The sequence below is a fragment of the Scomber scombrus genome, chromosome 10 (assembly GCF_963691925.1).
Source record: "Scomber scombrus chromosome 10, fScoSco1.1, whole genome shotgun sequence".
NCBI lineage: Eukaryota > Metazoa > Chordata > Actinopteri > Scombriformes > Scombridae > Scomber > Scomber scombrus.
The window spans coordinates 25969510-25983899 of NC_084979.1; the positions used below are offsets into that span (position 1 = coordinate 25969510).

General features: G+C 42.9%; 1 protein-coding gene across 1 annotated transcript in view; it reads left to right on the forward strand.

Moving 5' to 3' along the window:
- plxna2 (plexin A2) overlaps positions 1-14390 on the forward strand; it is a 140632-nt gene that overhangs the window by 109037 nt on the left and 17205 nt on the right. The window contains exons 19-24 of the mRNA XM_062426570.1: positions 90-324; positions 4022-4164; positions 5376-5626; positions 13016-13082; positions 13331-13477; positions 14200-14359. Of these exons, the coding sequence (XP_062282554.1) occupies positions 90-324; positions 4022-4164; positions 5376-5626; positions 13016-13082; positions 13331-13477; positions 14200-14359 (1003 nt within the window). The remainder of the gene's footprint in view (positions 1-89; positions 325-4021; positions 4165-5375; positions 5627-13015; positions 13083-13330; positions 13478-14199; positions 14360-14390) is intronic.

Genomic DNA, 14390 nt, shown 5'->3' on the forward strand with positions numbered 1-14390 from the left:
AGATTTGAGAACCTTCTAAACTGTACTGTGTAGTCAGAAGGGGGACATAAAGATGAAATGTGATTATGTGTATTTATGTCTCACCATAGGTTCAGGTTGGTGGTCTCCACGTGTCACCTGGTGCTGTCCACATCATGTCTGACAGCCTGCTGACCCTTCCGGCCATCGTCAGCATCGCCGCTGGTGGAGGCCTCCTCCTCATCATTGTCATCCTTGTCCTCATCGCCTACAAGCGAAAATCACGTGAAAACGACCTCACCCTGAAGCGCTTGCAGATGCAAATGGACAACCTGGAGTCACGAGTTGCCCTGGAGTGCAAAGAAGGTGAGTATTAGAACAGTAAAGTCAGCATAAACCAGTCTAGCAGCCTACTGTCAGACTGTAGATTGTAGAGTGAGTGCGATTATGGGTCTACTTTTCTTGAATATCCATTTAGAGCAAGTCATTTTAGAGGCAGCTCTATCACTTATGTAGTTGAATAGGCCTGGGAAATGCATTTCACTTGCATGCTGTAATCGTATAACAGGCATAAATGTGTATTTGTGCACATCGTACATTAAATAAATAACTGGTGGCCTGTGTGCTTTAAATAATGTAGTAAAAAATTCTTCAAACTAGGTCAGTGACTCATCCTGGTTTATATCAAAACACACAGATTCAGTCAGTTAGCCCTGCATGTGACCTGTCTCGTCGTGTATTACTGCTTTCAACTGTAGTTTGCATGCAGGACACACACGAGAATACAGAGTTTCTCATTAAGGTGACATGAACCTCTTCCCAGCAAGAGGCACATTATGTTTATTAAGTTTTATTCACATCTTAACTGGAGAGGACACGCAATGTGTGTGTGTTTGTACCTGTGTCTATTTGTGTATGTGTTTGTGTGCAAGTTTTTCACAAAAGGGAACGATGAAAGTGCTTCATCATAAATTTTCAGTGTCACTGCTATCTAACACATAGCTGCATTGAAATACACTCCTCCCTTGTATGGGGCTTTTTTCTTATCTTTATTCAAGAGCGTGGTCTTTCAGTTTGAGAGCATGATTTATTGACATTTTACATTCAGATTCAATAATTCCTTCCTTCAAACCCTGCTTTCGCCCTCACATAGCCCCTGCTTGTACGCAGATTTTCTCTGCTTCTGCTCAAACTGTATGATTGCACTTCAGATGTATTACTGCTTGCACAGATTTCTTGCTCCAGCTCTTCTCCTCGCACTCAAGCTGCTTCTGTCATCCGTTCTGCTCTCAGATTTCTGCTCTGCTTTCTTTTTTTTTTGTACAACAAAACTGTCAAAATTCCCCAACCAATAGAAAGCCAATTGTAGTGCTGACCAATGAAATAACACCTGGCACCTTGTGGGCACTTTCACAACTTCTTAGAGAATCCCATATGGGGGATTACTCTTTAACTGGGTTCGTCCACTCCCACCCTCCAGGGCTTTATTAGATGTACTTCCCTTGCTTTCTTTTACAACTTTTGGAATAAAATTACAGTTAATATATATAATAGCAGCCGCACATTTTCTTAATAGCTTCCTATAATATTAGCGATATAGCACAATGGCCTCTCATCAGTGTGCTAGGGGAGAACACGACTTCACCTTCATGACTCAGGAGGGGGCGTCAAGCAGATCGCTGACCAACGTAGATCACCAATTACCTCCAGTAAGTTTTTTTTATTTTAATGGTGCTATTACTCAAGTCTTATATGCAGCACAAGAAAACATCCTTGATAATCATCCATGTTGCTTGGTGCTTAGTGTTGTATGTTACATGAACACTGTTGCTTGGCAACTAAGAACAAAATGGACACTGCTGTGTTTATTTATTTATTTATTTTTTATTCTGTATTTTAGTGAAGTACCAATTGGTACTTTTCCCATTCCTAAACAGTGTGTCCATTTTGTTCTTAGTTGCCTAGCACAGCACTTGAAAGCCAAGCACATCATCATGGATGTATGCTTGTGCTGCAGATATAACTTTATCAATTCAATTTCAAGGAAGTAATAGCACCATTAAAAAAAGAAACTTACTTGAGGTCCTTGACTTTGGCAGTTCATGTTGGCCAGCGATCCGGTAGACTCCTACTACTGCATTCATCCATCCGTAGAGTCATGAAGGTAACGTCAATTTCTTTCGCACATCGACGGGAAGACGGTGTGCTAGACAGCTACTTATATTATTATAGTATTATAGTAAAAGAATGTACAGGCACCTTTTATTCCAAAAGTTGTAGAAGAAAGCAAGGGAGTAGTACATTTAATAAAGCCCTGAAGGGCAGGAGTGGATAAACCTGGTTAAAGAATAGGCGCCTGTACACGAAGCTTTAAGAAGTAAAGCGATTGCGCCCACAAGGAAGCGGGCAGGGATCATTTCAGTGGTCAACACTACACCTGGCCTTCTATTAGGGGATTTTGACAGGGTTATTGGACAAATCCAAGAGCAGAACAGAAATCTAAGAACAGACGTTTCTTGAGAGCACAAAAGCAGCCTGAGTGCGAGGAGAAGGTTTGAAGCCGTAGTGAGAAATCTGTGCAAGTAACAGTATATCTGACTGCAAGCATACAGTTTGACCATAAGCAGAGCAAATCTGCATGCAAGCAGGTGATATCTGACTGCAAGGCAAGAGTTTTAAGGGGAAAGAATTACAAAATCCCAACATGAAATCAATAACTCATGCTTTCAAATTGAAGGACCACAGTCTTGAATAAAGATAGGAAAAAAACTCGACACCCTTGGGGCTCAGGGTTAAGAGAGAGGGCACAGTAGGTCATCTGAACTTTGACCTTTATCCCAGTGGGAAGACACCAGATAACCTCAGGCTGACCTCCAGCTACCACTCCAAACAGCAGTTCATCAAGTGCACTCGGCACTGTGCACAGTCTGTTCTGTGATGCGACATTCAGTTCCACATGAATGCCTTCATATAAACACTGCTGATTGCCCCCCAGTGTCATCATCGGGGTCATTATAGCCAATCACTTAGATGGCAAAAGTGTGGTTTATGTTTGACAGTGTTCAGGCGATTTCATCAGCCAGAGAGGACCTTATTACTTATCCCCTCCAGCCACCCCTGATAGGCTCTCCGAGTGTTATTATGTAGCAAAGAAAAATAACCAACCATTGCAACAAACTTCTCAAATAGTTAAATGACAGACAGACAGAAAGGCAGGCAGATAGACAGAGCAGGCAAACAGGGGGAATCAGCCACACACAGGCAGCCTTGGGAAAGGAGAAGATTAATGTTTTAACCATTAGCAGTGGCCAGGAGTGTACTGCCCCGCAGGCTGGATTTAGATGGGATACCTGGGTTCCTCCTTATGAGTATATACACTACCTGTGTGCCCGTGAGTGTTGGTGTGTAAACCCAGGAGTCGCAGAGAACCACGGGCCAGGAGGTGAGGGCTTAGACCGGTCGGGGATGGCAGAGTTTTGAAGAAGGTGTTGGGGGACTGCTGCTGCTCCTGTGATAGGCTGCAGACAGGGAGCCTCCCCAAGGGCGATGAAGCAGAGCAACAGAGCCGTGGGCCTGAACAGGAGTCAGCCAGGATGGAGCCAATTAACTAGTGCTCACCTGCAGCCTCACACTGAGATGACACACACTCTTTGGGGCCTTTGCTACAGCCAATTTACTGGCTGGTAGATAAAAATGAGTGAGAAGGGAAGGTGTATGTGTGTGTGTGTGTGTGCGTGTGTGTGTGTGTGTGTGTGTGTGTGTGTGTGTGTGTGTGTGTGTGAGTGCGTGTGTGTGTGTGTGTGTGTGTGTGTAGAGGAGTTTGGTGTGTTCAAATCTCTTTTTTAAGGCTGAAATGTGAAATATTGAGTTTTTCTGACATGAAGACTATCTTGGGCTTTAACTGTCAGCTTCATCATAACGGTAATAAACACCATGAAGATAAGAAGGATTCACATATTTGGTCCTTGGGGATTAAAGAAAGATTTCATTCTCAGACTGCATGTCTCAAGTATTCCCTCTAACTGGTCCCTCACTCTCTCTTTTTTTTTTTCTTCTCTCCAAGCTTTTGCCGAGCTGCAGACAGACATCAATGAGCTGACCAGTGACCTGGACAGAGCAGGCATCCCCCATCTGGACTACAGGACGTACGCCATGAGGGTCCTCTTCCCCGGCATAGAGGATCATCCAGTCCTCAGAGAACTGGAGGTAATGAGAGACAGAGAGCAAGAGAGAGAAGATGACTGAGACACACAGACAGCACATGCATTACGAGAGGGCAAGGGAGGGTCAAACTGAGGTAAAAAGAGAGGTAGGGAGAGAGTGGTGGAGTGTGTCTGCCCTTACCATTTCCCCTGCAGCGTAACCTCCATAAGCGGCAAAGTGCTCGAAGGGGAAAGGATACCAGTGTGCCTCTTATCCTCTCTCTTCCCTCTGGTCTCACAAGCATACACACATATTGCCAATCACGCTGGGAAACATACACACACACACACACACACACACACACACACACACACACAAATACAACTTACATGCAAGCTCCCTCATGAAAAACAGGGTCCCAGCACATGGCTATTTCATCCACCAGTGGATGCAGTATGAGGGGTAATGAACTGAGTAATTCCCAATCCTCAGGCAGGACTGAGGGTTCCTCCACTGAGGGGAAAAAACTGGCTGGTTAACATTTTTTCACTCCTCTTCATGGGGCCAGAGTATTGCCTGGAAATGAGTTTATTTTACATAGAATACACAATGGTGCCCAGAGGATGAAACTATCAAGGATAAACAGATTGAACATGATATACATGGCATGCATGACGTAGAGGTCCACCTTTTTATTTGTAAGGCGAGGTGGGATTGGTTTAGCAGGAGGGTAGTGGCTCAGATCAGACCCTGTATGCTAGAGGTCAACGGTGATTTTTCTTCACATCTTAGCACACTGATATTCAGTAAGCTACAAAAGCTTTGTAAAGAAACTAGATTTCCAAACTTGAACAACTTCAACACACATAAATATATAGAGACTGAGTTTTATCACTTTATTATTGTCTTTCCCTGGCAAGTTATTTGACATGTGACTTGAAAGTGAAGTGGCTGTTCACTCAGGGTACGATGCTCTTTAACAGACCCGGGTCAATAATTGATTAAGATTGTCTCAGTTACTCACCACAAGTGGGAACTTCTGTCTGCCTGAAGTGAAACACGAGTAGAGATTTTGGTGCCTTTGGAAAAATCTTTGTCACGCGTGAGACAAGGTCAGGATGAAATTTGAGGAGTAACAGTCCTTTTCAGAGCACAATGCAGGTCATTAGCATTTAAATAATTGCTGGAAATGTATTATTGAAATTAGTGCTGGAAAGTGATTAACACTCCTTGTTCTCCCTCCCTCCTCTGTCCAGGTGTCAGGAAATGGTCAGCAGAATGTGGAGAAGGCCCTGAAGCTTTTTGGCCAGCTCATCAACAACAAAGTGTTCCTGCTCACCTTCATCCGAACACTGGAAATGCAACGCTCTTTCTCCATGAGGGACCGCGGCAACGTGGCCTCACTTATCATGACAGCACTGCAAGGACGACTGGAGTACGCCACTGACGTTCTTAAACACCTGCTGTCAGACCTCATCGACCGCAACCTGGAGAGCAAGAACCATCCCAAGCTGCTGCTGCGCAGGTAACACAGCATATGTTTAAACAAACATAGTGATAATGTCCTGTAGGAATATGGACTTTGTTCACTTTGCGCTCTGTTGCACTCTGCTAAAATAAAATTGAATGTGTTAAATGTATTAATCAAATTATATTAGGTAGATTTAAATATTGCCCCCAAAAGCTGTTAGAACAAACAACAGAGAATAACTTGTTTTAATTAAAACATAAGATCAATGTTAATGCTCCTGGTTTGACTTTGAAATCATTAAAAAGAAGAAAAGAAAAGTGAGTCACAGTAAAATAAAATAATTATAACATACTAAAGCCTCTTTAATATGACACATTCTCATATTTATATTCAGAGAAATACCTTAATCCCCAGAAACACTGTTTGCTCCTCAAAACAGTTTCAGGTGTTTGAATTTTAATTTCACTCAAAATAAGACAAGAACATACTGAAGATCAATTCCAATCCTGTGCCTAGAGGATAGTAATACAGATACTGAAAAGTCCTCATTTAAAACCATGTTAAGAAGCACTGGGTTGTAGGAGGATGTTGATCCGTATAGACAGATGGATCAGGATTGATTTAGAGCTGCATGTTCTTGCCCCTTTTTCTAGTGGGTGGAATACATTCAGATTTTCCCTTGTGCTCCCTTGTCGACGCTTCATAGAAACTCATAATGAGTGTTGCATGTACAATATGCTGAGTTAAACGCTGTGCATCTTCACATCAGGAGAAACATCTGAATTCTCTGCATTATTCCACATTCTCTCTCGTGCTCTGTCTTTCCTCCCTGCTCTCTCTCAATGCCGATGTCAGTCTCACTTATCCTCCAGGCTCAGGGTCCTTATAAAACATTCAGGAGTGGTTCAACTTCACTTTATTTCCCCTCTCGTACATTGTTTTCCGGAGTAGTCGGGATGATGTGCTTTAACTTAAAACACCTGCTAGGTCTTTGGCCAAGTGTCCTTAGCTGCTTCATGGGCTCTGTAGGCAAAGAAACAAGTTAAAGGACTTATAAACAATAGTCCTAGTACAGATACTGACTGCTTTATACATGTTTTTGATTATGTTTATATGACTAATGCGCAAAGAAAGTGAGAGGAAGGCAGCTGCTATACTTTCAGACAACTTCATTCAAATGTTAATGTTCCATTTTCTCTTTATTTGAAAAACCCACATTGATGATCAGAACAAATAACTGCCTGACAGAAAAGAGAGGACAGAGAGGCAAACAGAGAAAGAGGTTGAAACGTGACACAGCGTCAAATGGACCTGGATTAAGCTGTTATTTCACATGACAGCGGGGCCCCACGTCACCTCTAAGTTTTCATTATCCTCTCTTATTAGGAACACAGTGGTACGTAATCCTCGCGTCCTGCCGTTGCAGCCTGGAGGGCTAAATGTCCTATAGTTTTTACATTTTACTCCGCGTTTTTGTGAGGAATTTAAGGGATTATCGATTTGACATGGCTCTTTGCTGTTGTTGTCTTCTTCATCGCCTATTTAGAGAAAAGCCGGCAGTCAAGGCAGCCAGCTGACTCATACACACACACACACACACTTGTGAAAAAAACACACATAAACACACACACACACACACGTCTATGATGATAGTCAAATTGAGCATGTCTCTAAGCAGTAATTGTGTTTGTGCAGGGTGTAGAGTGAGGCTGCTGGGCTGTGCTTTGTTGCCATTTTTCCATTCGGTTGTCTTTTCTATCGGCTTTCTTCAGTCCATTATCACGTATAATAGGATAGTGAAATGCTTGCTGTTTCTTTTTGGCTAAGAACCCCCTCTGTTTTCTGTTATTAATGAATTAGCACCCCTTTTTTATGGTGTTCAGATGTATCTGTTTGTGTACCGCGTGTGTCGGGGTGCTGGTTCTGTGTTGTACTGGCGCGATGAATAAAGCTGAGTCTGTGATATTGGAATCCAGTCTGCTCTCAGTAGATTAGTAGTGGTAGCGGTCATTCTGAATGTTGTTCTGTATGAATTATTGGTGAGCTCACAGTCCCTGGGCAAAGTTTACATGGCTACAGAAGAGAGCCAACATACCTCCAGGTCACACAACCCACTTCCTGTTCTCATTTATTTTACAGTGGCTTGAAAGTGCATCCCAAGACACGTTTGAGAGCTTTGCTTCTCTCCGTTGCTCAGCTGTCATTGACTGTGTTTCTCGAGAGGGGAACAACCTCGCATGTCCGACATTTTAGCAGAAAACCACAATCACACAAGCAGTGAAGATGAAGACACACAAATAGCTCCATCTGTCATGGTGTTTTAACGTGTTCTCATCATGTGCAAAGACTTCGATTTTACTGTGTACAAATGACTGCTTATTGACTCAGACATATTCAGTATTTCTTTTACTGTCAACAAAAGCCATGAAAAGACCAAAATCTGCAAATTGTTTCTCTGTCTCACAATATTTCCCAACTTAATATTTAAAAACAGAGTACAAGCATATCATTTTCAAAAAAAAGAAGCTACAGCTGGGCACTGTAGTTTTTAGTAAGCGCCACTAACACAAGAGTAAATAGTACATTTGTCAGGAGCTAATTTTAGCCACAGAGTTGGTGCTCTTGTGAGTATTTGCACCAGCAGGATGGTGTATGTGGGGGGTCGATTATAAATAAACAGCTGTGCCCATGTTCATCATAATGAAGGAACATGTTATTCAGTGCAACTGTGAGACTCCTTTATGAGATTTTAATAGTTTTGGGACAACAATTGAGCACTATTGCACAGAGGGATATGCTATATTAGGCTACACATGCAGTATTAGTTACTAGAGTTTATTAATCTTGTTGAGACAGAAGTATGTCATCTAAATGTTAACAAAAGATTAAAAAAAACCAAAGGATTAGATGTTTTAAAGTAGATTATTGTGAGTGTATGTGTGCTGTATAGTGTAGTGTGTATGTGTGTGAAGTATAAGCTAGTGTTGGCACAGTATGTGTACATAGCACAGAGGGGAGCTTTGCCTTTGACACAGTATCAATGCGGTACAATGTGGCTGCCCTAGCACTTCCTGCGGTGAGCCCCAGTGAGAAGATGGACTACCATGTCATCACTAACCACAGCACAGAGGGAAAGAGGGAGAACTAGAAGGGAAATAAGGGGAAAGGCTGAGAATGTAGAAAAGCCACACATGCGTGGGATTCAGCAGTGGAGTTACATTTAATAAACATCTTCATTCAGCAAATTACATGGAGGTGGAATACTTTCCGCAGAGAAGTTACGTGGGCGGCGCATTAAAGATGCTGCATACAAACTTGTTCACGATTAACATTAACACTGCGTCTCTTGCCTGCATCTCACCATCTCTGTATGCCTCCAACATACCTTCTTTTTTCTGTATTCATCTCACATATACTCCGTCTCTCACATGACTGATTATCTCCTGATAGTATTTTTTTCATATTTGAGTGTTTAATTGCTGATGCACTATCTATACTTTATTGGGAATGATAATATTAGATTAACTTATATCAGTCTACAGTCACTACACTCTTAGCTTAATATAGAGTCATAACTGTAGATACGGCTATAATAATTTCAGATTTTTGATAACAAAAGCAAAGAGGAATGTGGCTCTCTTGCCTAGTTTTCCGGGCTAAAGGTAGATTAAATAAAATGGCTGTTAAAATACCATCCTTCTCCTTCACTCGTGTTAAGTGTCTGCTGAGATCTGATGGGTACATTCACTGACAGTATATTTGACTTTGTAGCCCTTAACATGCTTATAGTAGTTCATAAATATGCATCTAACAGGCATGCTTCATTAAATTTCCATTCATTTGAATATCTGTTCCTGTCCTGAAAGAATGAGCTGAAGTGGTTCTGTATATCATAGAGTGAGAATGAATGCACATGAAAAGCCTCTTGGCAGAATAAGGATGGGGAAACAAATTGTTGTTCTTTATTTGAGTAAGTAGTCAAGAGCATAATAGTTGCTGAGAGTACAACACATACGACATTGGCTCATATTATTGGCTGAGTATAATGGTGAGCTGGATGTGTTTAAATGCCAGAGGGCAGTTTGTATATATTATACTGTAGTTTTTCCTTGACACGTACTCTTTTTCCTGTTATGCTCAGCTAAGTGCTAGATCCCATTTCACCATCTATCATATCAGTCCAGTGAAAACAAGTTATATCATGTACAGTATCTTACCTTCATGTAGCAAAGATATAATATCCCCAGGCAGTCAAGTTCCTGGAATCATGTTTGAAGGGTGCACCCGTGCTCTTCTAAGGCGTGTTGTTCAAAGATACTCTGGTCTCTTTGGTATTTAAAGATTTCGGATGCCTTCCACTTTCTTTGTCTTGATAGAGAAAGATTTTAGCTGGCAGACACTTACATTCTCCTAAAAGCTTTTTGAAAGCAATATCTAAGCTTTGACAATGTGTTTGATTTCCCCCACTCTCCGGTGCACTAAGAAGAATTGATGCTGCACCTCGTGGTGTTTGGATTGTATTTTGCACCATTAGTGAAATAGGTTCTTGCACTCACTTGCTCTGCCTGCACAGCCACTCTCTTTACCCAGTTTCTTTTCTTTTCTCTTCTTTATAATGTTCTTTTAATGGAATCACAGTACATTGCTTCTATCACCTTGAGACTTTTCAATCTTGTTTTATTTTTCTCCTCAGCGTTTTCGTAATGAGATTTCCGCCCATGCAGAGCAATGGAGTACAGCGTTATTAAGAGAGAGAGTATTGTGTTTGGCATTAGTTTCATTGAAAGACATTCCACTGCCTGCTAATATAGCCGCCCCCCCTGCACACCCCTCCACCCCAGCTGCCATTAGGAGAGCAGAGATGGGAGGATGCAAGGCTCTCTTAAACACTATGTGGGATAATGAAATCCTGATGTTCATTAATGAAACTCAATTAATAGAAAGAAGGAAGTGAAGGCAGATGAGGAGGAGGACAAGAAGGAAAGGAGATGGTGGAGAACAAAGTGCCTCAACCCCCCCTCAACATTCAAAAGGAGAGATATTAAGGGGGAGTCAGCACAGCCCACGCACAAAAGGCTTTATTTGACTTCCTTCTTCGGGACTTGCTGAGCTTATTAAAACGCTTAATAGGTTCCATTAACTTCTAACACATTCAAGTCTCATACAAGCGGGGAGGGGTGCATGGTAAGCATGAGGGGGGAGGGAAGGGGGGCAAAGAGGGGTGAATTCTGGTAGAGGAAGGAGGGCAATTACACAGGGATTTGGGGTATTGTCCAAAAAAAAATCTGAAATATATTTAGGTTTATTGAGCGTGAAAACACAGCCCCGGGCATTCAGCGTCTCTTTATTATGTTTTCAAATGAAGACTTTTTATTCTGCAGCATACAAGGTTGTAGATACTGTTTGTCTTTCTTTATATATGTTTATACTCTCACCTGTGTGTTTGTGTATGTCAGAATGACAAAGGGGAAAACATAAACCTTGCGAGCCTGCCATCAAAAAGGATGCAGTCACGCGCACGCTGTTGTTCAGCTTTTCAGCAATATTTACTCTCATCCTGTAGCTGAAACTGGGTGAGCTAATCTACATCTTTTCCCCCCCTGCTGGCACATCGCACTTCAAATAGGCTGTCACCCAGCTCTCCATCCTCTCAACTAGCTGCCAATAGACTGGCCGGCAGATTGCTCTCAGAGGAATAGCCTCCAGGCGTGAGAGACTACATCACAACTCAGCCGCGCGTCATTCAAAACAACATAAAACCTCTGTTCTACTGTCCTGCAGCTGAGGAAAAGTTGTGCATTTGCATTTGAAAGTGATGGAGAGAAAAGGAGTCTCTATTGCTTTCAATGTAATAAGACAGAGAGAATGACTGACTGATTTTCTTGTCTCAGTGACTAACACGCTGGCTGCTGTCACCTCCCCTGGCGCAGACAATCTTGGACTTCTGCTTCTCTTGCAACTCTTGTGTATAGCTCTCAAATACGACTTAACGCAATTATCTCCATAATAGTCATAATCTCCCTTAAGGTCCATTCAGACTCTGAATAGGTATAATCATCCCTAGCACTATTTAGCTCTGAGGAGACAGAAGTCTTCTAGCTTGTCTTTAATACCTGGCTGCTTCGATTCCTGCTAATCCTCCGTTCAGCACAGCGCTGTAAGGCCCCTCCATCATATCCACTAGTGTAATCACAGTAATTTCCTGCTACATTAAGAGGGCCATTTTTTCAGTGTGTTGCCATTAGAGCCGGCAACGCTCATGTACAAGCTGATGGGGAGGGATCATTTTGTAACCAGGTGACAATCACAAGCTGTCGCACTAATGCAGCAGTGCAGTCGATGGGGCACTTTAACATGGCATGTTAACTTGTTAATATGTGCAGCAGCTATGTTTGAGCTAGCAGGAGAAATGGCAGCGATAACGTTGTGGACCAAAAGCTATAGTGGCTTGTAGAAAAATCCATTTCCAATCCAACACAACTGAGTATTGGTGTTGTTCAGACTGGGTTTTTAATTCTTCCTGCATGCAGGTTTGTGCAGTAGCCGAACAGAGAAGGCGCAAGAGCAGGGCAGAGTTTTTACAAGATGAGGTTTGAGCTTGTTTTTTGTTATTCACCTCAGGTGCTTGTCCACATGAGCTGCACACATCTAACCCTTTCATCTATCGTGCTCGTTAACCATTCCCACTTGGCTGTTTGGTATTTCTATGTTCTTTAGGTCTAACTTCTGTTTTTCTAGTGTTCCATGATGGTGCTAATGAGGCAGAGGGGGGATGTTTGTCTGGCATTCAGTGAAAGATATGAGCAGGAATCATAAAAGAGGTATACACAGTCCGCTTGTGTGCTCTGCGGTAGAAACATTTGAGAGGTCATTGCACGCTTGTGTGTTTTCATGCCCAATCAAGCCCAGCAGCAGGCTGTACCTCCATGTGTGATTGACTGGGAAGGGAGAGGAGGGTAGGGGATGAAGAAGAGAGGAAATGAGAGGAGAAGAGATCGTTTTGGCTGTGATCAGGCGTTACCTGGCTGTGACAGCACTCGTCTCTCTCAACAGCTGAGGCTTGTCACAGCTGCTGATGTCCCGCTGTGTTCAACCACACGTGAATAGGCACAAATATACACACACACACACACACATTCGATCACACTCCCACCCGTGCATACTCAAGCGCACACTCTTTTTAAAAAATGTGCACGCACGCAAACTATGCACGCACAGATGCCCTCTTTCTGCTCCGCTCTGTTCTGTTCACTCACTGTGACCGCAGAGTTGCAGGAAGTACATGAGCAAAACCAATGGCAGGATGCGCCAAGATAACCTCCCTGAAGTCTCGCACATAGCCTCATGAATAATGGAACACTTCTATTATCTGAAAGTTTTGGAATATCAAGCGAAAAAACAGAGTTATATTTTGCTTTTCTTGTTTTTTTCATGTAATTTCAGAACGGAATCGGTTGCGGAGAAGATGCTTACAAACTGGTTCGCCTTCCTCCTTCACAAATTCCTCAAGGTTAGTGCACCGAGCAACATGCGCGGTGTGTGTTTGCATATGTATGTGTTTACGCCTACATATCTCCATCTATCTTGTGTATCTTGTTAAGCGTCTAATTTAAAAAGTGTGATTGCACATTTTCCAATATGTACGGCACAGTTTGTAAACTTGCGGGTGTTTTCAGTCTAGAGAATTGTTGTGTTTATGCTGTGATGTTCTCTCATGTGTGAATCTGTGGGGTTGTCTGCCTTCGTGTGTGTTCACAGGAGTGTGCTGGGGAGCCTCTGTTCATGCTGTACTGCGCCATCAAGCAGCAGATGGAGAAGGGGCCCATCGACGCCATCACTGGAGAGGCCCGCTACTCCCTGAGTGAAGACAAGCTCATCCGCCAGCAGATCGAGTACAAAACCCTGGTACGTCACACTCCGCGAGGCACACCAGGAATTCTCACAGAGGCTCACAGATATACAGAAACACACTGGTAGACCCATAACACAGATACTCTGCAGAATTGGCAGCTCTTGACTTTTTCACTATACTTTTTTTTTTTTTAAATGACATAGCTGTGTCTGCTGTGTTGGGTTTCCTGCTTCCTTAGTGGGAAGAAAATTAACTAATGATCCCACAGGCTCCAGTGTTGGTCCAACATCAGGGTAGGTGGCTGTGGAGATTTGAACACACCAAACAGCTCCTCTACACACACACACACACACACACACACACACACACACACACACACACACACACACACACACACACACACACACACACACACACACACACACACACACACACACACAGAACAAAGCACTCACACAGACAGCATGTGACATGACAATGCTCTGATTGCTCTGACTGGGAATTTGGCTCATTACGTGCTAATACCCCGGCAGAGCTGGAAATTGGTGTCCCGCCGAAGGTGTGAAATTAGATTTCGGGATGCCAGCGAGAGCGGAAATGGTTTCTCAAAGCTCCTGCCATGCTCCAAGGAGACTCTAATGAGGGCGAAGCCTCAAGCTGGACCCGTGTTCAGGCAGTAACAGGACAGCTCTTGCCTCTCTCTCTCTGTTCCTTTATTTCATTCTGTAATTTTTCTCTTCTATTTTCTCCATTTCTCCCTATCTGTGCAATCCAGATCCTGAACTGTGTTAACCCAGACAATGAAAACAGCCCAGAGATACCAGTTAAGGTGCTGAACTGTGACACCATCACCCAAGTGAAGGAGAAGATCCTTGATGCTGTTTACAAGAACATGCCCTATTCTCAACGGCCACGTGCTGTCGACATGGACCTCGGTATGACACACACACATATACACACACATAC